General features: G+C 41.5%; 1 protein-coding gene across 4 annotated transcripts in view; it reads right to left on the minus strand.

The window, feature by feature from the left end:
* Positions 1 to 19,226, minus strand: part of NPSR1 (neuropeptide S receptor 1) — a 136,452-nt gene extending 117,226 nt beyond the window's left edge. For all 4 annotated transcript variants that reach the window (XM_010955386.3, XM_045516950.2, XM_010955384.3 and 1 more), the window contains exon 1: positions 19,083 to 19,226. In XM_010955386.3, coding sequence (XP_010953688.1) covers positions 19,083 to 19,226 — 144 coding nt within the window. The remainder of the gene's footprint in view (positions 1 to 19,082) is intronic.
* Positions 19,227 to 25,720: the final 6,494 nt, after the last annotated feature.

The raw sequence follows: 25,720 nt of genomic DNA on the forward strand, positions 1-25,720 counted from the left end.
TGAACAGGGGAAAGTATCGGAGGCACTTTCCCTCTGAGGGCTTTTCCCAGCTCAGACCGTGATGTCTGCAATCTGTAATTTACAGTTCGCCCAGGAGGCTGAAAATAAAGTAGCTAGAATAAACCGGGGAAGCTAGCAAGCGGAAGAGCAGAAGCAGATGTGAGGCCAGGGTACGGAGCTGAACGTCATGGTGGATGAGAGCAGGCAGGGGAAAGGGGCATGAGAGGAGCTCAGTGTGGGGATTCCAGGGAGACCGTCCTAAATTGCTACTCCTGGCAGCTTCAGTTTCTGTGCATCTGAGTTGGATTGGTCTGCAGAGTTGAAAAGGCTGAAGAGTTAGTGTACACCCAGTGGCAGCTGGTCATCTGCCTTGGTTTCCGTTGTCCTCTCATTCTCTTGCCTGCATTTCTGGTCCCCTACATGCTGTCTGAGTCTTGCAAGCCTCCCTAGCCCAGGGTTGAACGCTAGTTCCTCCATCTCTCACCCGTCACTTGGGGGCCTAGCCAAAGATACAGGCACCTGCCTGATTCCAAGCATCACTCCCACTCCACCTGAGCCTCTTGGATTTCGATGGAGTTGGCCGCATCACCTTGGGAGTGTGCTCAGGAGCCCTGGCTACCCCAGCGGGGGCCAGTCCCCTGGGCCAGGCTGGTCCTCTAAGCCTGATGGCTGCCTCTGTCTAATCCTCTTCCTACAATTCTCTGCTTGACAGGGAAATCCAAGTGCAGTTTATGGTTCAGCCTATCCCAATGATAACAGAAAAATAACACAGTTGGACAATGGATTTTTAAAGGAATAGATAATGCACAGGTTGCATGCTTAATTCAGAAATCACTATTAAGATATCTATTGGGGGTTGGAGTGGGAAAAAATTCTAAGGGGAGCAATAGGAGAAAGGGGAGAAAGAAATGAAATGGGAGAATCACTGCATTGCCCCCACTAAATCCCTTAATTCTGCTGGGGCTCTGGAAGTGCATAACCTTCATTATTCAAAGATCACACCCCTCTCCACACATTTCCTTACTAGGGAGACTCTGGCAGGTCCTCAGACCCTTCAACATGTGATCCTTGGGGGCCAGTGCATTATCTGGAACCTCCTCTTCTCCCATTCGGCCTACTTTGCAATCACAAAGGTGTCTGCTCTCAAGTGCCTTTTTGAACCTCCCTTTATATTTCTATGCAGAAGAAATAGGTCTTTTCATTTGCTCTCATGGAAGTACAACATGCAAAATATATTTGAGACATTGCATGCTGTATTTTACATTATTATTCTGTTGTTTCTGATAATAAATATAATATATGCTCACTGTTAAAGGTTTAGTAAAATATTTTAAAAGTACAAAGATAGAAACCCACCTTCCAGAGAGAATTTCTTACTTTCCCATTTTTGGTATATTCCTCTCCGTATTTTCTGGGTATATATCTACATGTAGATATTTATATGCCTATAAAACTTGGAATATATTATATAGGCAGCTTATTGTATTTAAAAAAAAACCTCTAGCATTGAATGAGGAACAATAATTAATATAGGTGCATAATATTTCTTAATACTCCATCCTATGATTCTGTCTCAATTTTACTCTTCTACTGTCAGATACGTACTGAATAAAACAACCTAATACATATATGACTATGTGTAAAGATTTCTTGAATATTTCTTTAGTATTCTTAAGGTTTAATCCTGCAAACAGACCTTCTAAGTCATAGTGCAAATATATTATTTAGTTGTATATTACCAGATTACTCTCTAGAAAAATTGGGTTAGTTGTCTTGATTTACTGTCCCACCAAGAGTCTACAAGACTGTTACATGCTTTATGTACCATTTTTCTTTAATCATTATCAATTTGATATGTTGCATATTATATTTCATTGTTAAGTTTTTATTATTCAGACCACTAGTAAATAACCCTTTTTATACATTCTTTTAACTCTGCATTTAATCTAAATTTCTTATTTTCTTTGCCCATTTTTTTTTTGTTAGAAATACCTTTTTTCTTCTAAGAGCTCTTTATACATTAAGGATGTTTAAATCATGTTATATTGGTAATGTAATTATTACATAGTCTATATGTAATGTTATAACTTTATATACATAAAAATACTATATATATTTATTTTTATCGAATATACTATTCTCAGATTTTTGTTTCCCTTTGAATTTTTATTTTTAGACTTAGAAAGTCCTGGCTTATCCTCAAATCAGTCTGATAATTATACTTTTTCTAGCTGTTTTGTAAAAACGTAGTTCCAAAATCCAACTAAAATAGATTTTACAACTTTACATGAGGTAAGAATCATCACCCACCCACCCACCGGTCTTACTGCCAAAATATTCATTCCTTCTTACTAATTTTTGTAGTGTCTTTGTAGTGTTAAGTTTATATTTGAACTATAATTTTATCTTTAGGGCAAACTTTGTTATTATTAATCTATCAACTACTGTGCTAATTCAGAAATGTTTTGCTTAATGCAGATTTATATTTATTAATAACTGACAGAGAAATATCCCTCTTCCTTATTAGCATTTATATTCAGATCTCTTAGGTTTGCTTACTTTTTTCAAATGAGTTCTTGAATTATTTTCTCAAATTAAAACAAACACATTGAAGATTTGACTAAAATTGTTTTAAAAGTAATTTGGGGGAGAATTGACATCTTCACAAAATTTAGTCTTTCTATCCTGGAGCACCATGTGACTTTTCATTTATTCATGTATTTTATATATTTCAGTGATGCTTAGCATCGTAAATTAACACTGTCTTAAGTTTGACTAGTGCTTTCCAGTTTATAAAGTATCCTCACATCTTCATGATCCTCTCAATAAGCCAACCAGGAGTTCTGACTTAGACTTAGACTATGGTTCCTGTCCTGACTATCATTTAATGGGTGTGTGACCTTGGTAAGATCATTTTACCTCTTGGCCTCATCTGCCCAAAGAGGTGCTTCTGTTAGGTTATTCTGCAGCTTCCTTGGGGAGAGACCATGATGTGGCAGAGCCCTTCCTGAGGTGTGTTCTAGGAGCCATTGTCTCCATGGTGTATTATTAGCAGTAATGCTGTAATGTCCTGTGGTCAAATACATTTAGAAAATTCAGGTTAAGCAGAATTAAACAGATTTTTTTAAACTGTAAGCCTTCTCAGAAACTTAATAGGCTAACACATCCTCTCTGTATACAATAATATATAATATGCACTAATTTTGCAAATATTTTTGGTGATAGACCCCTTTTATCTGTATAGCAACCTACATAATTAGACTTTTGTCTAATTAGATGTTTCATAGAAAATCTTTTGGGAAATTCTGATATGGTAGAAAGAGCATGTGTTTTGGAACCAGATCTGGCTTCAAATTTTGGACTTTTAACTATGGTGTGAACTTGTCTTCTCTGAGACTCATTTTCCCTCTCTATAAATCAAGGATAATAAAGACCAATTCAGAGCTGCAGGAATTGCAGGAGACTGTTCTGCTCACTGTAAAGGAGCAAAATTTGCCCCCCAAAAATGTATCTCTTTGGTGTGAAGATTAATGTAGGCTGATTATTTTAAGAAAGAGAAGACTCAGGAAGCCTTTCTTTTTACCTCCCCCTTAGTTGGCTAAAGAATTTAGGTAAAGACCAGGTGACTGAAGCATTGTGCTGTACACGAGAAACTGACGCATTGTAAACTGACTATACTTCAATTAAAAAAAAATATATATATATATATATGAACTGTTTCCAGACTAGAGCTATTATGCCAGTGATATCTGCAAAGAATGTGGTCTAAGTGTGGTGGGGGAACTCGCAGGCTTAGAGATCAGAGTCCACTCTGTCCCACTGTCTCTGCAGGGCCCAGCAAACATTTATTTACCAAACGTTTTGCTTTTCCATCTCCATGTGACTTGTCTTCCACCCACTGAAGTCTAGAACCCCTATTCCCAACATCTTTCATCTTTAGATGAAAATGGTGTTTAAGGTGAGAGTTCTCGCCTTAAATTTTGGTGAGTTACTCGGTTCTCCTGGGTCTCTCCCATGTACATATACTATCAAATTTTGTTTGGTTTTCTCCTGTTAATCTGTCTCATGTCATTTTAATTTTTAGAACAGCCAGAAGAACCTGGAAGGCTAGAGGAGTATTTCTTCCTCTCCAACGTCACCCATATCCCCCAGCCTTTCCCAGAGGGAGAATTATATTTCTCTACTCCAGGGTTATCAGATCTAAACTTACACTGGCCAATGAATTGTGAGCAGAAGTGATATATGTCATTTCTGGGCAGAAGCTGTAAGAGCCAGTGCAGGGTTCACTGTTCTCTCTGTCTGTCCGTCTATCTTCTGACTCTGATATCATGGAAGCCTGTGTTGTGTTGAACAATGATCGGTATCGAGGCTGCAAAGAGGAGAGGAATTTTATTTGGGGGTCTTAAGAATTGCAATTTGGGAGACACAGATTGGTGTAAAACTAAAAGAGTGTTCTGGGGAAGAGAAAGAATCAGGGGCTTATAAAGACAAAAAGCCACAAAGTTGTTAAAGTTGCCTAGCAACAGTTGTGATTGATGTAAGTCAGAAAATATTTGCCCTAAAGAATCAGAAGTTGTTTTAGGATAGAGATACGGGTCCAATAAGTAGATAGGCGGTCACAAGTTAGAGTAAGGGTTCCATAATTATCTTGAGTTCTGGAAGATGTTCCAGTGCCCTTCGTTAGGACAGTAGGTGGTCAAAAGGACAGATTCCACCCAGGCTGAAACAGGCATTAAGTCATACTTCCTCCATGGCCTCTTGGCTCCACTTTAGACCTCTCACTTAGCAATACTGACTCCATTTTTATTTCCTTCCATGGCTGAGATGGAGTTTCCATCAGCTTGGGTCCTTAAGTGACTGCAATAAGCAGGGGCCCCTTGCTAACCTGTAATAAACATGTGGCACAAGTGGAAAATAACCATTATGTTTTCAGCTCTCTGAGAATACCTGATTATTTGTTACCACAGTATAAAGTTTAACCTGAGTTAATGAAGGAGTAAATAAAATAATCAATGGAAAAGACTACGTTCTTGGCAGAGTTAGCATTCAATAAACTATTTTAAGTTTTATTTTGGGCTAATTATTTCTGTATTCTTGAATACTTTTTGCAGTTTTATCCCAACCAAAGTGAAAAAAAATTCTCAACAGTGACTAAATGCATTGGAGAGGTAATCAAATTTATTCTTAATCAAAAGACTACCTTCTGTTTGTATGGATTGCTATGTGTTGCCAAGGGCAATAGTCCACAATACTAGATGAAAGAAAGGAAACTTGCACATGGGCGTTGGCAACATTCTCTTTCATTTTTTTTTATTAAATTAGGAGTTGTGAATAATCGTCCTTGAGGAAACACTTAGGTTCAATACCTGTATGTGAATGGAATTCTGAGCACCGTGGGGAAATCATTTGTCCAATGCAGAGCCTGGAACGCTGCAGGCCTGGGTGAGTCACAGCTCCATCCAGGCAGAGGAGCAAGGCAAGGAGATTTCAGGAGCTGGAAGAAAAGAAATGAAGGGGAACTTTCTTCCCTTTTATTGTTGCTTCTTCAAGGAAGTCTAACAATCCTCTAGACCCTGTATCACCTTCTGCACTCTCTCCTGCCTGGAGAGCTCTGGAGAGTAGGGTTGTATTTACATGGAGCCAAGTTCTTTTTAAAATGCAAATAGCCCTGTAAGGTTAAGTAGGCTGTGGGAGAGACACCCAAGGGAAGGAATTTGTTTACTCAGAATAGCTCTTATGCAAATACTTGGGATCAGTTTATTGAGGGAAAAAGTTTTGCAATGAAAGGAGGACCAGGCAAAAGAGGGAGAAAAAAAAAATTTGAAAGCAGAGTATGCAAGGTCCTAGCTGAATGCCCTGGTGGGGATGAGGGCAGGCAGAGGAGGCTGGGAAGAGAGAAATGCGGTTTGTGAGAGGGTGGGAAAGCTTCATCTGGGTTCTTGTGAATCACGTCAAGGTTATGCTCGCTTCTTATATCTCTCAACCACCTACTTCTATCTGTAGGAGAACTGTCTCTTTCCTTCCAAAACTGGAACTAAAAAGGGGATGAGTCCCAGGAAGTTTCTTTAACCTTTGGCAATGGGGCAACAGCCTGGGTGAGTGGAGTGTGGGGGTGAAACAAGAGGGAAGGGGGTAGGGCACAACTATTAAAAGAATGACAAACCAGTTGAAGACTGGTCTCCCAGCAGAACTTGAGGCCCAGGACGGGGAAGATTTCCCTTCCAGTAGACCTTGAGCTTCTTTATACGCTCTTTGTAATATATTAGCATGGTAAATGCACACCCGCCTGACGCCACAGTAATTCGGAGGCTAACCGTAAAAGCTCAAAACGTCGGTGGTGGCCTGTATAGGGAATCCCAGCCCCTTCCCCAAAGTAGTTGGAATAATTCTCCCACTTGTTAGCATATGAAATTACAGAGCCCTTAAAAGCTAACCACCCCACACTTCATGGCCGATCTCACTTTTCTAGACGACCCCATCCTCTGAGGCTGTGGCTTCTTGCCTCTCACCTCTGGCCTCTGGCCTCTGACCTCTGAAGTCGGCCCGCAGTCTGCTTATGGAGTGTGTATGTACTTTTACTTTAAACTAACCCTCCCTCCCCCTGCCTCACGCCTCGTGGCCTCTTGGGCCTTCTGAGACGCCTACACTTGGTCAAGGGAGTGTGTATCTCTCTGAATAAATCTACCTTCACTCTACTGTGGCTCCCTCTTGAATTCTTTCCTGCACGAAGTCAAGGACCCTCACTTGTCGGGCGCATCCCAGGGACTCACCGGAGACCTGGGACAGGGCCATTCTCTCGTGCCCCGTTTTCCTGCAACAGGAGGGTGGAGAGCCTGGGAGAACACCTTTGGGATGGAGAGTCTGTGAGACTGCTCTTTGAGGACAAGGGCATTAGCCCTCTCTCAGTCCTGACCCCTCGCTGGGTTGAGGGGACGCTCCCAGGAGATGGGTGAGTAGACTTCCTCTGTGATTACCTACCTCCTCGCCCCCAAAACTATGTCTCTCACATGAGATTTGGCTCCTTCCCTATCTCACCATCCCACAGGGACATCATTACTGTTTTGCTCCCACAGCACAGCTGCCCAGGTCCAGAGAAACCCTGTGATGTATGATATAAAATTGGCTTCAGGATCCAAAGCCCATTTCTCACACTTTTCTTGGTTGTTTTAAACCATCAGGAGAGGATGTGATTTCTTATGCTTTAGGGTAGAGAATAAAATCCTCATACTAAGCCATCATGAAAAAAATGAACTAATGTTTTGGGTAGTTTTTTGAATGAATTTTTTTTTTAAAAGTGCTTTTAGTATTTTTCTCATAAATTACCTTAGTGAATGGCACTGTCATTATCTGGAATGTGAAGAAAAATTACATCATTTCTGAAATCATTCTGAAAAATTTAAGGCTCTTTTCTATGGGAAGGAGAAACTTTCTTGGTTACTTAGAAACATACAATCCAGGCTGAATCAATGTATATAAAACTCTGTTCAGTCCCTTCATAATCCAGATAATAGCAGGTTGAGAAACAGGAGCAGAGCCAGCCCCTGGACTGCCCAAAAGGAGAATAAATGAAATGTCTACTTGACTCTCAGTGGTCCACTTTCAAGGGCGCGACTTCAGTACTCTAAACATGTAGTTTTGCACTTCGTATTTGTATCACCTGGGAACCTGTTCCACTCAAAAATAAAAGCTCACTTCACAGTGGCTTAAACAGATAAAGATTTTTTTTCACATAATAAGAAGTCTGAAGGTAGAGAGCTGCCACCCTTAATTCATTGAAATTGCCTTAGCTTTTCTTCTGTGGTTGCAAAATAGCTGCTGCAGCGCCAAGCATTATGTCTAAATTCAATGCAGAAAGAAGGCAGAAAGTAAAAGTCCAGCCATGTCTTTCCCCTTCTTTCAGAAAAAGAAAAAAAACTCTTTATCAGAAATCTCACAGACTTCCAATTAAGTTTCTCAATCTGTGCCACCTTTTGCTGCAAGGAAGACTAGGATAGTGAATATTCAGCTTAGGAAGTGAGAAGGGGGTTGAGACTCACTATGGAGTCAACCAGACAGCATTGCTGTCTACAAGAGCCCATGCGGGACCTGTTCCTGAACATGCTTTCCCCTTTTCCAGGCTCACATAGTTCCTCCTTTCACCAATGCTTTTGATGTTTTCCAAAATTTGGTAACATCATCAATATTTCTCACTAGTACTAGATTTTATATAGTGAAGATCCATGCCTAATGGCTGATGGTTGATGTCTATTTTCTAGAATGAAGACGATCCTTGGGAAACATTCATAGGGCTGTGTCCTGAATTCTTTGTTGCCATTTTCCCCTAGTACAGTGCTAAGCTCATGATAAGGTTCATTTACTTTTGGAGATTCCAAGGGTCTTGTCAAGGCTGGGCATGGTTATTGGCACTGGAGATCCAGTGACAAAGCAAGATACAGCTCCTGTCCTCATGGAGTATAGTTTGTAGACGTCATGAGATTGATAACAAATGCACAGACACATAATGTCATATACGTTAAGGAGACTCTTGAGGAGGTGACGTTTGAGCAAAGACCTATGTGAAGTGGGGCCTTCATCATTCTGTCCATTTTGATCCATGCTTGTTGCTTTTGGAGCTTCCTCCATCCTGAGTCCTGCACTAATCTTCTAAATCTAGATCCCACTTCAGGTTGTCCTGAGGCTTCAGTTCTGCTTCCACTTTGCTGTCACTTGGGGATTCATGACTTTTAAATGAAACAAATTTTCTTGAAAATTACACTCACGAGGTGCATCTCTATATAATAAATATTTTATTAAGGTATACTCTAAACAGAAAAAAAATTTTACCCTTTTAATGTCTAGAGTTGTGAATTTTGACAGATATAACCGTCGTTACAATCAAGATATAGTTCTATCACCCAAAGACATTCCCTTGTGCCCTTTTGCAGTCAACCTCTTGCTTATCCCCAGTTCAGGGCAACCACTGATTTATTTTCTGTCTTTAGAGTTTTCTCAACATCATGTATATGAAAGCATGGCAGTATGTAGCGTTTTGAGTTTGACTTCTTTCACTTAGCATAATGCATTTGAAATTCATCCAAGTTGTGATGTGTAAGTTTATTCCTTTTTATTGCTATGTGATATTCTATTGTATGGTTGTACAACGGTTTGTTTATCCATTCTCTAACTGCTGGACATTTGAGTTGTTTCCAGTTTCTGGCACTTTCAAATGAAACCAGTATGAGTATTGACATACTTTTATGTATGTCTTATGTCTTTCCAAAATGTCTTTACCGTTTGCTTTGGCGTCCACAATGAATGATGGTTCTAGTTGCTTCACGTCCTTGCCAGTTCTTGATATTGTCAGTATATTTTAATTTTAGCCATTCTAGATGTTGTGTGGTAGTATTTCATTGTGGTTTTATTTTGCATTTCCCTAATGACCAGGGATATTGAGCATCTTTTATGTGCTAATTCATCATTTGGTGATATGCTTGTTTGAAACTAACTGTTTCTTTTAAATTGAGATTTTTTTTCTTCTTATTGAGCTTTAAGAATTATTTATGTACTCTGGATAAAAATTATTTATCAGATACATGATTTGTAGATATTTTATTCTAGTATGTGATTAGCCTTTTTATTTTCTTAACAGCATCTTTTAAATTATAGAAGTTCCTAATTTTAATGAAGTCCAATTTATCACATTTTTCCTTTATGAACTGTGCCTTTGGTGTTATATGTAAGAAATCTTTACCTAATCCAAGGTCACAAATTTTATCTCCTATATTTTCTTCTAGATGTTTTAGTTTAGGTTTTACATGTAGGTATATGTTCCATTTGGGGTTGATTCTTATGGGTGTGAGGTTTGGGTAGGGTTCACTTTTTACATTTGGCTATCAGTTTGTTCTAGCAACATTTTTGCTTTTCTCCACTGAATTGCCTTTTTATCTTTGTCAAAAATTAATTGACCATCTATGAGTGAGTCTATTTCTGGACTCTATTCTGTTCCACTGTGGTTTCTATCTTTTCCTCAATACCACATTGTAGCTTATAATAGTCATAACCAGCTAGTGTGAGTACCCCAACTTTATTCTTTTTTCAGAATTATTGTAGTTATTCAATTTCCTTTGCCTTTCCATATACATTTTACAATCAGCTTATCAATTTTAACTCCCATATCGTCTTCCTTCCCTGCCTTTGCCAGTCTTCTCTGATTCCCTAAACCCTGCATGATCCGACAGGAAGTCCCATTGCCCCTTCCTGTCCGCTTGCAGACACTCCTTGTCTGACTGACCACTGACACCTCTCACCGGGTCGTCGTAACTGACTCTCCTTCCCCATTGTCCCCTCCCTGCCACTCCTCCAGCACTCTGCAGCATGGTTAATCTCTCTCAAGTCACAGTTTTCACTGTTAATATTTTTGCTAATAAAACTTCAAAGATTTCTTCTTCTCTGTAAGGAAAAAAATCCATGTTGTTTAGTCTAATGGTCCTCTTGGGTCTTTTTATCTCTCTAACTCTTTCATCTAAACCCAAAGCTTTCCTTTACTTGTCTTCAATGAAGATCAACTTGATTTTCTATGTAGAAGTCCTTCTTTTTAATTTGTTTATACCGCCCTCAGCCACTTCCCCTAACCCTTGTCTTTTCTCCCCTTATCTAAGTGACTGCACTCTCTTCCCTTATATCATAATTATTGACGGGGTGTCTCTTTCCCCCATTAGACAGAATTGTCTGGGAATAAGTTACCTGTTTTGTTCATCTCTTGAAACCCTAGTGCCTAAGGTAATACTCAGTTAAGCGCATCTGTGATTCTCCCCTTGTTAGGGCACAGGGGTACGTGCCATATGGAGAGGAAAAGAATATAATTTCAAAGATTGTATCCTGCTTTATTATACTTTTGACTTATTTTTAGGTTTGATTTAATTTGTTTTAAAATTTAAATTGAGTGAGAAATATTTATGTTTATCTATAGGTGTTAAGAATTTAAAAGACTGAAATCATCTTTGTAATGTTTGTTGAATTAAAGCATTGGTTTACCAGTCTCTATGGACAATGATACATCCTCTTTGGCTCCCTAGTACCTAGTAGAGGGTCCTACCCAGAGAAAGCAGCTGCAGTCTCACTCTTCATAGGACAGACACATTTTTTGCTTAAGGTGTGCAGAGGCAGCAGACAGGATTCACGTGTGACTGCCTGATGGAGATTCTAGTAGACAAGCCTGATCCATTCACCGCACCACAGAAGATCCTGTTGTCACAGGTGGTGCCCTCCGCCCTTCTATAATCAGGCATCAGAACACACAGAAGGAGAGAAGGGGTGTGAATGTTAACATCCTCTCCCAATACCTGCCCAGTGTCTTAGGGCTCAGGTGGGGAACCAGAGCAGGCAGCATGGAAAGGGGAGCAGACAGATCTTTGTTTAGGTCTGAAGATCTGCCTACACAGCCTCCCTGCCAATATGACCTGTTGTGCTGTCAGGAATTGCCCCAAATCATGGTACCTTTAAAATTTAAACCCGATGGCTTGTAGAATAAGGATTAAGACTCTATCCACTCTAATGTGTTCACATGAATTTACTGAGACCTTAGGAATAAACTTGCTATACAGATTGTTTCTTGATAATGATCTTTCATTCCACAAAATATTTATCAACCATTTGTCTACTATGTGTCAGGCATTTAGGGGTAGCCCTAAAATGACTGACATCTAGTGCGTTTGTGTGTGTGTGTGTGTGTGTGTGTATCTCTGTGTGTGTCTGTGTTGATGTACACATGTGTGTCTGTGTGTCTGCATTGACGTCTGTGTGTGTACAGGTGGATACACATGTCGGGAGATGAACCCTGTTGCACAGAGATTTGAAGGACAGGGATGATGCTGGACAACCAAGCAAATCTGAATTCTTCACAGAAGAGGGGGCAGTTGAGCCTAGATGTGACATCAGAAGAAAAAGCTATGAGAAAGGCATTTCTGCCAACGGTAAACAGAAGCTTATTTCTTTGGAATATGGTGAGAGATTCGATGCAGTGTGGTACAGGAGGTGAGGAGAGGAGCAGAGAGGGTGGTCCAGTCAGACTGTGAAAAGTCAGAAGGCCAGGCTGAGGAATTTGGGTGTTATTGTGCAGAAGGTGAAGCTCAAACCCAGCTTTAAAACTACGTTCCCCACACTGGGGCGTTCTGTTAAGCTACATTTCCCGTGCCCACCAGCTAATTAATTCTTGCCAATGGAATCGGAATCAGTCTTGTGTCATTTCAGGCCAAAGCAGGTAAGTTTCCCTTGGAAACTGCTTGTTCTAAGAGGCAGAGCTGTCAGTTGACCTGTTTGCAGTTGGGACTTGACGAGAAAGTAAACTTGATGTATTAAACCACTGAGATTCAGGGTTGAATTTTTATTGTTGCAGAGGCTAACCTATCCTGACTAAACTCAGCAGTAGAATCATATTCTTTTCCCTCCTTTGTTCCTTCCTCTCTCCCTTTCTTCTTTCCTTTCTTCCTTTCATTTTATTTTTTAGAAAGTTCAAACCATGAACTTCTCTCATACTTCATATTCACATCTAGTTTTTTAAAAAAAAAAAGAATTCTATTTTAAACCCTCCTAGAGCTAATGAAAGCAAGTCATGTCAATGATAAACTCATGTTGAATGAAATCATACGAAGTCATGTTGTTAACTGTAAGGTGCTGATTAGTATAAGACCCCCATCATTTAGGCAGCCATCAACATGAGAAAAAAAAAAAAGAACACTGATTATTCTTTAATGACTTCGTCATGACCTTGGGTGGTTTTGCCAACGTGTGGCCTAGAAAATCTTTTTGCCACAGTAGAAGCTCATCCCTTCCTTCTCCGGATAGGGCATCACTTCTCATCTCTGTATATAGCCCTTCTTGTCGTGGGCCATTAAGCTTGCATAGTTAAAATTAGACATTGTATCAGGACCATAAAGTATGAAATGGAATCTTCGACATGTCTTATTTTACATTTTCATGGAATAATTAAAAGAAAAGAAACAGCTCTGTTCACCACCACTATTTGAGGTCCTAGTGCATATTAAGGCTGTGGAAGAGCTGCAACCACAGCGATTTTAGAATCAACAGAAGTTTCTTCTGTGTGGATAGTGGTGGTTCCTTGTCTCTCAGTTAGCAGCTTTGGGAAGGAGTCAAACAATTAATTCCTGGGGCTAAAACGGCTAGTTTATCAAACACTTGACTCCAGGCCATCTCTGTTCTTAATGGCCTCATAAGCATTCAATGGCTTAACTTGTCACAACAACCCTGGAAGGACATTTAATTATTAGCATCATTTGTTGGATGAGTAAAACAAGGCACAGGTAGACGTGAATGGCCCCAAGTTCATGGCTAGATAGTAATGAACTGGGACCTGACCCCAGCAGTGGACCTCACAGCCTGTGCCTCACTGTAGTGATGAGGACGATTCGAGATGCTGAGTTTACTTGGGGACGACGAGGTTACTTCTTCTGCCATCAGCTAGACTGAGAGTTCCAGACAGAAGCTAAGTTCCGTTACAGAAAAATAAAGTTACCTTTCTTGTCCACTTGAGTACATGGCTTGATACCTTCTTACCCACTGTATCAACAATAAATTATTTCAAGGATGACAGGGTGACTTTTTTGGGGAAGCATTAATGGATATGCTCTTTTCTACTTCCTTTAGAAAACCTCCCCGAGCCCAGGCAGCCAGAGATCTCTACCCCATTTGCCTTCAGGGCACAATCTTTACTCTAGCAAAGCAGACAGAGAGAAACAAGTCAGCTCCCAGCTTTCAAAATACTTCATGGAGAATATCATAAACAGTTTGAAGAGAAGTGTCTTTTTCTTCTGCAAGAGGACGTGTCTTTTGAGCATTCACAGCAGAGAGTCTGGAATAATAAATTTGGCAGAAAACGGTCTAGTCAGTTTCCCCAAGACTGAGAAAGCAGGCAGCGGCAGACAGGAGCGACAGACGTACGAGAGTGGTACAGGATGTGAAGAGGCTTAGACAATGAGGAGAGGATGTGGGATGGCCCCTCCTAAGGCTGCCACGAAAAGAGAGAGGAAGAGACTACGTCTGGGAGCATAGGATTAAAAGGGTGCTGAGCTGCACTTACTGTGCAGGAACCTGAGACCTACCCAGCTATTGTGAGGAGGAAGCTGAACAGTACAATGGCCACGTGGGGAGAGAGGGGACCAGTCCAGAGTTGGTGGGAGAGATGCCATCAAATATTTATTTACATCAGGGACCCAAAAATTCAAGCAGGGTTGAGAGAGGGAAGGAGATGCGAGCCCCCCTGTACCTGAAGGAAATGTGACAAAAGGACCTTGCAGCAGAAAACAGTGCAGCTTGACCTGGGCCAGATGGGGATGCAGACAAGGGTCCGGAACAAGCATGACCACTTCTAAAGGCCAGACAGGACTCTGCATCTCAGCCGGCAAGGCCAGCTTGTCCAGATTCCTCCCTCCCTCACTCCCACCACACACAGGTGAATGCGCTACAGAAGCTTCGTTCCTACAGCTTAGATCCCTTTCCCAAGTCAGAAAATGGGGAAACCCTTTACAGGCTGGAAAATTCTGCAATTCTGAGTTGACTCTGAGTAAACTAAGATTGTTTCCTGCCATCAGATGTATTAGGGACACAAAGGGAAATTTAGTGGAGGAAGTTTTCCTTTTTCACACACTAGAGTACATAGCTTGGGAATTGCATGACATCCTTGTGGAGCCGACCAGTGACACATGTGCCTTTCTCAAGGACGTGGAGTGAACTTGGACGTGATAGAGCTGACCCAGGGCAGGGGACTGGAAAGTGGCCTTCTGGGTGTGCGTAGCAGAAATAGGTAGTGGTAGCAGACCTTTAATGATTATTTAACTGGGCAAAACTAGTAGTGATTTCCTTATGAACAGCTACAATATTGCACTACAGAAACTCAAAATGAACATGTTGAATGAAACGAATTGGAAGAGGACCAAAAAGTGCATGATGTAAATGCAAGACCCCTCGTTATAACTTGCAGGAGATATAGTGGAAGGGCAGGGACTGAAGGCTCCTGGATTCCAGGAAGGGCATCCCTGACCTGCATTGTCCTGGAGTCCAAGGCAGGAAGGGAGACAAGCAAGTCCTGCAGGGATGTGATGGGACAAGAGGAGGAGGGTTCAGGGAAGCAGGCCAGTGGGCAGAGAGGAACACCACCCTTGATTTATGCAGTGAATGACAGTCACTGAAGGTGAAAATGCTGATACTCGGTAGAGCGAGTTCTTAGAAATGAGTTGTCGACCTAAATATAATAAGAAACAAGCACAGTACACTTAAGCGTCTTAAATTGAGTTTTTCCTAAAGTCTAGTATGAGATAATTGGGATCTGGGTTGCACTGGAATTAATTTTGTTATATTAATGGAGGAAGGGTGTGTTAAGAAAATGAACAGTAAGACGGCAGGCAGGCAGGCAGAGGGTGCGCAGACAAAGGGAGCAAACTGTGTCCAATCACCCTCAAGCACTTAGAAGCAACCATTTACATATAAACAATAGTTAGACTAATTGCATATCATTTGCAACTACTTGCTGAAGGAGATTCAATAAATATCGTTGTTAGGTAATATGTTAGCACTCTTGGCTCATGTTATTCCCCCACCTGAGAGTAATACAGCTGAATTCATTTGCATTATTTTAGAATTTAGGCAATTTACTAATTCAGACAGGTTTCTCTCTCTTTGAATTGATTTTCTCATCATTAAGAATCAGGGATTCAGGAAACACTGCGAGTGAGTTCACCGGCAAAATTCAAGGCTCTTAAGAAGAGAGTTGCATTTTTGTCTTCTACTTGGACAGGCTTATATTCAGGGCCCCCTTTCAGTTTCTGATGAGGCAGGTGTCATCCCTGAAACCTCTGTTAGATTCCTGAAGCCCATATAATTGCTCAGTGTTGAGGGCTAGGAACTGAGGAGGTGAACTGGATGGGACCTTGAACGCGTGAGAAATCGGAAACTAAAGAAAGCTGGGACCTGAGCTGAGAACCTTGAACTCAGGACCACACATGAAGTCCATGCTAGAGGAAGGGAGTGGTGAACTCACCTCTGCCCTCCCTGCTGAAATCCAAGGACATACTCAAGATGGCAGAGTAGGGTAGAGCTGTGAGGAGCAGGCACAAGGATTTGGAGAAGGAGACGGGAGAAGGAAAAGGATCTAAGCTTGTGAAGAAAGGGCTAGTAAGATCTAGACAGGGATGTCTTGCCTCCGTCCCAGAGAGAATCTGGGGTTCAGAGAAGGACTAGAGGGCTAGGTAGGAAACTAAATTAGAAGCTCAGGCATGTAGACTGAGCAAAACAGCTGAGACTAGGTAAGGTGGCAGTGGGCTGGGTATCAGCTCCTCAGCACTAAACTGGGAACAAGGTACCAGTGTATGATGCCCGACTATTTCCAAACCCCACCCTCTGGGAACTATAACTTCCCTTGGTCACATTGGCTTGGAAATGGAATAAGGATGAGTTGAATGTGCCTGTGGACAAGGACCTCGGTGAGTACAGCTGGTAGGGACTCAGCAGGGCAAGGGGCTGATGTGTGGAGTCACGGTTAACAAGACCCCTACCTCTGTCACCGAGAAAGCAAGCTTTCTGATGCCCTATCTGACAACAAGTTGACAGATGACAGACACAGAGCACCACACTTCATGTATGCAGTCAGTGTTGATTGAGTATGCCTAGCACAGTGTTGGTTTCTGGAGAAAACATGAAACAAACATCAGGCATTCCTTTCACTGGAAAGGTGACTGTTACACGTTTTCCTGACACATACTGATATAGCAGTGGAAGGCAGAGCTGGATTAAGTGAGAAAGAAAGAGGGCCACTCCACGACACTGCTGGAAGTCAGAGGAGGGGTGAGTCAAGGGGGCTTCAGGGAGGAAGCAACTCAAGAGCAGCCTTAAAGAGAGGGTAGAATTTAGATAAACACAGATGAAGGTGGAAGGGCATTCCAGATGGGAGGAGACACCACGGGTTGAGAATTAAGTGAAATACTTCACAAAAGTCATTTAGAGAGATTCCTGTCACCAGGAAAGCCCACAGCAAGTGAAGTTTATGGCTAGTGCGGTGGCTATTTGTTCTGCTTCTTCTACTGCTGTTACCATGTTAATTTTTTTTTACATTTTACTGCATTTGGAAAGGCAGTGGGGGTTAAAGGGACAAGTCTGGGAGACAGTAAAGAAGCACAGCTCTGACTTCTTGAGTAGGGTGCAGAAGGATCACAGGGAACAAGAGTTTGCATCAGAACTGTTTTTGTATCGGCAGTGCATCAAAACTACTTGTGCTCAAAGGGGACCACTGAAAAAGTTACACTAAGACACCTAAGCTAGTTCCCAAAACACCACCACTGACTGTCCTGCAACTAAAATTCACCGTTTTAGTGAATGATTACATCTCTCAAGCAATGAAACAGCATTTTAAAGCTCCTGGCCAGACATAATTCCTCTTTCTGCTTCTCTCCTTGTCCAGTGGTCCAGCTGCCCGAGGGCAAACTTATTAATAGAAATGAGATAAAAATGATACGATTCTCCTTAGTGCCTGGAGACAGTATCCCCAGAACAGAGTACAAACACTGGAAGAGAGTGAGCATGGATTTTTTTTTTTTGGTCCAAATATGCAAAACATCCCCTTAGGAGCTATATTCAGAAAGTGGCAAATGAGATTTCAGCTGAGGGTGATTATTGCCTGAATCTCAGAACAACTGCCTTATTGCTGATTATTATCCCTTTTGCAATGGCTGGTCTCTCTACGTTCTGTTTGCTGTCATGTTTTATAAATATCAAAGAGGCTGCAGAGGCAGCGGCAATGAGAGGAGCTGCATGCTTCCTGGGTGCAGAAAGCCAGCTTCTCTGAGATAGAATCTCTAGGTCTGCAGGCTGATTTCATAGAGATTATTCCTCTATCAAAAGTAAATGGCAACAAACTCCAATTTGAGTTTCTGTCCTCTGTCGTGGAGCAGGGCAGCGGGGCTGTGTGTGTGCATGCCTGCATTAGGATGTGGCGTCCAGGGACGGGTCCTGAGCATCCGCCTCGGTGACTTGATCGGCTCTGCTTTGCTCCATTGTCTCCTGGCTCTTGATGGGCACCAGTGAGGCTGGCTCCCCAGACAGCTCCCTGCTGAAAGTTTTATTCCTAGTGTGGGCAAAGGAGCAAAGCTCCAGCAGAGAGGTGGATCTTAACAGCAATTCTAACTTGTCAGGTACAAACCAAATTATTTCCAGAACACCCAGAGGATTACAAAAAGAAAAAAATTGCTAGCATTTTTCTTGAAGTATTTTTCTTTTTGGTATAAAAGACCAGTTTGAGACCTGGGAATTACTGCAACGCCTGAATGCTCCATCAGGCAGCATGTGAGAGAACCTGAAGACCCAGCATTCCGACGCAGGAAGCAGGAAAGTCTCATTTTCCAGATGCCCAGTTTGTTCCTGATCACGGTCTTATTGCAGAAGAGGGAAAAGTATTGGCTTAATAGGACCGTCCCCTCAATGTGGCCCTTGGATACTTTGAAGGTGAAACTCACCAAATGCTGATTTCCTCATTTGTTCTAGGAGACAACTTGTTGCAAACGGTGACATCACCAACTATAGTTAAAGAAGCTAATTCTCACTGATGTTCAAGGCAAAGGATCAACAAAGAAAGTGTGGTCCTTCCTTCCGTACTCAGTGCTGTGTCTCTCACTGCTTCGGGCTTTCCACACCTCCGATGTTCCCAGCAAAAACCTCACAGCAATAACCACTTACAAAAAGCAGACATTTCAGGCACTACTATAGGATTAATTAAAAGTGCTTTCACCTAAGGAAAGGGGGAAAATTAAAGTCACCCACTCATAAATGTTACTCTTGATTTACGTATTTGCAGTAGCAGCAGCAGCAGCAGCAAAAAAAATAAAAAGGAGTCTTAAGAAGTTACAATAAAAGTTCTTGCACACTATGAAAAACTCATTGCTTTAGCTCATCGGGGTTTTTTTTTTCCAAACTCTTTTTACTAAAGAAGAATAAACTACACCCATTCACAATATCGGCTATGATCATTTAACTGAGTCTCTAAAATTCTACTTGTCCCATTATTTAAAATTAGTGTTCAGAGTGGAAGGCTGGAAACTTACCTTAAAGGAGTGGTAGAAGGAGCCCCATTCCTCTCCTTCCACCACTGCAGTGAAAGTTGCCGTTTCGGTGCAAAGGACCGGAGGGTCCAGCGCCTGCACGGTCCTGTTGGAATCGGGGCTGCCGGCTGTGAGGTTGGCTGGCATGGCTCAGGTGGAGTTGAGCCTGGCTGTCCCTGCAGCCAAGGGAGGAAGAGAGGCCAGCCTTTTCCTGAGAGCCGGGCAGCAGCTGCAGCCCTGCACCTCCTCTGCCTCCCTGAGCTTCTGGCTGGAGCTCGGCTGAGCAGAGGCACAGAGCCCTCCCGGAGCCCACCTCACTGAAGAGCTTTGCCTGACGACGGGGAGAAGCCACGTGCTGCTCTCTCCTCAGCTGTTACGATCCTATCCAGCAGCTGGCACAGCCTCAACACCCCACAGCCTCAACACCCCACATCCCTGCCTGGGGCCGGGGCCCCTTGCCTCCAGAGCAGGTAGGAGCCCCCCCCACCCCAGTGACCCATGTGGCTCCCTGGACCGGCCTCCCTGCTCAGTTGTGCTTTTCCTAACTTCCAGAATGGACCCACCCCCCACCCCCCAATTCTGCTCCAGCTTCAACAATACTGAAATTTGGACTAAACAGCCAGTCGATTAATTCAGGTCATGCTTGCATTTCTGAAATCAAATCATAATGATGCATTTGTTTCAGCTGAGGTTGCCTTCCGACTTACAGTCCTCACCCAGGCATTTACTTAGTAGCCTGCACATCATTTCAGTAAATGTGGGCAGATAGCACATTTGTATTTCCCACCTGTGATTCTACTCTGGGTTTTTGGGGGGCATTTCTCAGAAAAGCCTGGGGTCTGTGTTTGTTGGTAGACTGCCACCCCGCGTGATGTGACTGGCGCTGGTGCCTGGTGCGTACTCTCGTCACCTCGATGTTCTTTTATTTGACATACAAAATCACTCTGTGAGGGAGGCAGGGGATGTACCTTTACATTCTCATTTTACACTAGAAGAGACCGCTTCTTAGTGGTGGAATGACTTGCCCAAGATCCCATAGCTGGTGATGGAAATGAGATGATAACTCATCTCTTCAGAAATTCCTGCACAGTGACGCTTTTACTGTAACCTACGTGGGTTCGTGTCAAATCTCAAGTGCCAATGGAGGCATGACGTTAACATGAGTAAGGGTAGCAGGCCAGGTGTAAAACAAAAGGATGCTTGAGTTTCAACCAAGCATAGCGCCTGATTACTGAAAGCTCTCTGTGAGCCAAATATGCACAGCCACTGGTTCACAACACCTAGTATAAGAGGTAGTGATGATCATGAAAGACTGAAGCCCCCATGAAATCTCTGAGAAGGTTTTAGCATATCCATCTAGCCTGGGAAGAGTACAGTGCTCTAGAGATGAGATGTTAACTCTACGCTGAAGGTGCAGCAAGTAGGAAGGAGCTGTCCAGAAAACTGGATGCGCTGTGGGCTTGTGGGGGGAGGGTCAAAACCGAACAACAACCCAACAGCAAAATGAGCAAAGGATGTTCTGACGGGCAAATAAACAGGAAACGATGCTCAACCATTAATTAAAGAAAACCATCTTAAAGCAAGATAGAATTTTTATTTGTTGGCATGGTGAAAACTAGGGCCTCACTACCCCAAGTGTTGACAGAGATGAGAAGAAATGAGTGTACTTTTCCCACTGCTGGTGTGAGAGTTAGCTAACACCGTCACCTTGAAGAGCAATTTGGCAGTATCCACCAAAGCTGAAATTACACAGCCTATAATTTCCTGTCTCTGTCTGGGTTACGTACGTGTATTTAAGTTACAGAAATTCACTGCACTACACACATAAAATGTATGTACTTTTTTGTAGGTACATTTTACTTCAATAAACGTTTATAAAACCTGTGAGAAATTTCTGGGAAAGGGCAGAAGCTGGTTAAGTCATAGTGTGGTGAGAGTGGAGAGAGAGAAAATGGTAGACACCATGGACAGGAAATAGGTGGAGAGAGCTGTGTTGTTTTCTCTTCACTCGTGGTCCAGATGGATCATTTTTTCATCTCTGGCTACCCAAGAGAAACCTTTATTATGTGTACAAGGAAACATGCAAAAAGATGCCTTTGCAACATTGTTTAGAAACAAACCAGAAGTAACCTAAATATTTATGGTGACAAAATCAATGAGAAGCTCTAAACCAGAAACTACCTACACGTCCATCGGCAGTAGACTGGATAAACACATTTCCTTGTAGTCATGCTGTTACCAAACCAAACTTGAGTCTGCTCGCTTGTGCACAGTAAAGCCGGTCTATTAACATAGGTTTGTGGTGAAGGAATGCACGGGGTTTATTGCAGGGCACCAAGCAAGGAGTCTGGGCAGCTAGTGCTCAAAAAACCTGAACTCCTCAAAGGCTTTAGGGAAAGGTTTTTAAAAAATGGGGTAAGGGAGGGAGGTTGTGGCGTGTGTGATCAGCTCCTGGACATTCTTATAATTGGTTGGTGGTGAGTTAATGGGGAGTCAACATCATCAACCTTCTGGTTTCAAGTCTGGGGTCTTTGTGCTTGTGGTCAGCATACAGGTAACTTCTCCCAGCTGGTGGGGGTATCTGCATAAAAGCTTAAAGGATGTGGCTCAGAATATTATCAATAGCCCTTGAGGAGGAACTCAAGGTCCTTGACTTTGTTTGACGGCCATACTATTATTATTTTGTCTTGCTTGACTGTTTTCCTTTTTTTCTGCATTTTCTCACTTCTCTGATTAAATTAATTCTTTGGAACTTTGGGAAGGCCTAAGAGGCTAAAGATTTTCTACAAACAGGTGGCTAGCAGAGGACATGGGGAATTCTGTCCCAGGAAGGCCCCATAGGGTCTTGCTCGGTTATAATATAATAAAATACTATACATCAATGATAGTGAACAATCTGTAGCAAATATGACATTATAGACAAAATGCACAAGTATAATATTAAACAAAATAATGCATTTTAAAATTTGCATAACATAACTGTCATATAACATATAATATATATTTACAGTGGAATACTACACAGCAGTTGAAAGGAATGGTTACAGACAAGATGACAAACTAATATGGTATGCTGGTTAATTTTATGTTTCAACTTAACTGGGGAGTGAGGAGCCCAGATATTTGGTCATACACTATTCTCAATGTGTCAGTGAGAATGTTTCTGGATAAGATTAACTTTTGAATCGGTAGACTGAGTAAAGCAGACTGGCCTCCCTACTGTGGGTGGCCTTCCTTCAATCTATTGAAAACCTGAATAGAACAAAAAGGCTGATCCTTTCACAAATAAGAGGAAACTCCTCCAGCTTGACTGCTTTGAGCTGGGGCATCGGTCTTTCCAGACCTTTAGACTTGAACAGAAACATCAACTCTTCTTGGGTCTCAAGACTGCCAGCTTTTTGACTAAAACTACACATTAGCTCCACTAGTTCTCTAGTTAGCTGACCACAGATTTTAGGACTGCTCAGCCTCTGCAATCACAGGGGCCAGTTCCTTACAGCAGTTCATTCTCTCTCTGTCTCTCTCTCACTGTATCTCTTATTGGTTCTGTTCTCTGGAGAACCTCAAGTATTATACACGGCCTCTGGCTTCTTACCTGAATTCATCCCTAGAAATTCTACAAAAATAAGAGGGCCATTGATGGATTACAGGACTTAGAGTAAAACCATGGGATTCTTGCTGGAAAGGCTTAAATGTTACAGATGGGTAATACCATGTGTTTGCAAGGATATGCAAGATGAAAAACTATCATACACTGCTACAGCAATGTAAATTGGCACAAACACTTCGAAAATCTTCTTGGCAGCATTATCTGAAGCCGAACATAAGCATATTGTATGACCCAACAATTTCCTTGCTAGGAAAATACCTGACACAAATGAGTACTTATGTTAACCAAAAAATGTAAAGATGACTAGAGCAACTCCATGTGTAATTGCCCCTAATTGGAAGCTAGCTAAGTGCTCATCAACAGTAAAGTGGACAATGTATTTCTTTTTGTCTCATCTGACAAGATTGAACTTTACTTGAGCCTTGTGATCTTGGAAAACATAGAAGTTAATCATTTCTTTTTGTTCCAGAAACAGCTTACTGCAAGTGAGCATCATTCCCCATATGAATGAGATCAGGCTCACAAATGCCTCCTTAGAGGTCATCGATACCTCCAAGGTTAGACACAGACCTTCCGGTTCCCTTTCTTTGTCTCATAAATGGTTAGCTAAGTTCTTTAGTCCCCACTGATCAATCAGAACAAAATACTGGTTAAACAAACCAGCAGTCCCACTCCTGGCATGTATCTGGAGGGAACTCTAATTCAAAAAGATACGTGCACCCGAATGTTCATAGCAGCACTATTTACAATAGCCAAGACATGGAAGCAACTTAAATGTTCATCCAGACAGTTGATTGGATAAAGAAGTTGTGGTATATTTATACAATGGAATGCTACTCAGCCATAAAAAAGAATAAAATAATGCCATTTGCAGCAACATAGATGGACCTGGGGATTGTCATACTAAGTGAAGTAAGTCAGAAAGAGAAAGAAAAATACCATATGATATCACTCATGTGGAATCTATATTTAAAAAGACACAAATGAATTTATTTACAAAACAGAAACAGATTCACAGACATAGAAAACAAATTTATACTTATCAGAGGGGAAATGGGGTGGAAAGGAATAAAATAGGAGTTCCAGATTTGCAGATACTAACTACTATATATAAAATAGATAAACAATAAGTTTCTTCTGTATAGCACAGGGAACTATATTCAATATTTTGTAGTAACCTATAATGAAAAAGAATGTGAAAACGAATATATATGTATATGTATGACTGAAACATTATGCTGTACACCAGAAATGGACATGTTGTAAACTGACTATACTTCAATTAAAAAAAAAGGTGAAGATTCTGTCCTTCCCACAGGCTGAACTTGGGGCTCCTCAATTTAAGCCAGTTTACAACCCCTCCTTAATAGCTCTTCAATGGAATAGGTGATGGCTCTGCTATCAGACCATGCCACTCTGTTCATCCTTCTCCAAGAATGCTTCTTTCTAGACTCATAACCCTCTTTTTGTTTAATTCTGGAGACACTTGCAAATCTCCTGGTGGGGACATTCTCCCAATTGCAAAGGTCTTCCTTTCCCTATTGGCACTGGTTCCTTTCCCTCTCTAGCCACAATCCTTAAAAAAAAAAATCTTATTAAAGTCCTAAGTTGTTCTTTGATAGCTCCAAACTGTTCAGAAATGCATATTGTACTGAATTGAATTTGCTATTGGTCATAAAAAAATCTATGTGAACAGTTGCTGTATGAGGAAAACTTTATGCAGGTGATGTGGGGATGTTCCTGGTTCAGTTGGAGAGAACAGATATGACACTCCAGGTTCAATCACGGAAGGAGAGTAAAACAGCACAAAAGCAGGAGGTGACACAGGCAGAGTGTGGTTCATCTCTGAGAGAACAGTGAAGAGAATTAGTATTTTGATTTCAGAGGAAGCAAAAATCATAGTTTTGAGATTTAAATTTGGGTTTTGGTGTTTTTAATTACTTTGGATGAAGCACGCAGCTCTTCCATTCTATCAACGTGGAGAATGATTGACTAAGCGGGTTTAGGACAAAGGAAATTAACTTCCGCTGGAGGGATTTTGATTCTCTGATACCAGAATGTGCCACCGCCTGCAGAAACTAACTTTCTCAGGGTTAAGGTGCTAATAGACACTCTGCCCTCCATGACTTTTCTCTCATAGGAAGGAGTTGACCGTCCAAGCATGCAGTAACCATGATGCTGCAAATGTTATTAAGTAAGATATTTCACAGTTGCTGCCCTTGGACCTTTACTCTAAGTGCCTCTTTAAGACTTTATGTAAATATAAGGAGAGTTATAATTATAAAAGGGTTTTAATTATAGTGGTAAGAGTAGGAGAGGATGTACGGGAAGGAGTAGGGGAAATTACACCTAATCACTGTGCTGAGTGCTTGATCTTCGTCACAACATTTAATTCCCAGAATATTAAAGTAGGCGGAAGTTCCCCATTTTAACACTGCAGAGAGCTCTTGGTAAAGGAGACCTTTTTTTCCAAGTAGAGAAACAGAATTAGAAACAATCATTGAGTCCATACTGGTTAACTTTCCCTAGTCCCTCTGTTTTTGCCTTGCATTCTGTTGTGGTAGTGAGGGCTGTAAATCATTAGTATGAGATAATAGTATCCTCAGAGAGAAAATTGCTTTGAAGGCAGAAATAATTCTTTGGGATCCTGGAGAAAAGATAAATGCAGTATTAAATCTGGTAATTGCTTGCTCGAATAGGTACGAGAGGTTACTCATGTCACGGTGATTAAGAGATATATTCCTTAAAGAAATGGAATACAATGTTCTACTTTAAAGTGGACATTGGAAGAAATATGACATAGCAGTCCCTGCTTTTAGGATTGTATTTTTCTAATTATAACAGTAAAATTTGGCTTACTCGAGATAAATATCTGAACATGCAAAACACAAGTTATATTAGCTGCTAATATGTCCCTCAGTCCTCAAGTGAGCTCATACCATACACTCTGCTTGGCATTCTGCTTTTTAATTTCACATATTGTAGGCTTTTATATCAAATAAAATGGTCATTTTTAGTCTCTCTCTCTAAT

Source organism: Camelus bactrianus, chromosome 7, assembly GCF_048773025.1.
Source record: "Camelus bactrianus isolate YW-2024 breed Bactrian camel chromosome 7, ASM4877302v1, whole genome shotgun sequence".
Classification (NCBI taxonomy): Eukaryota; Metazoa; Chordata; class Mammalia; order Artiodactyla; family Camelidae; genus Camelus; species Camelus bactrianus.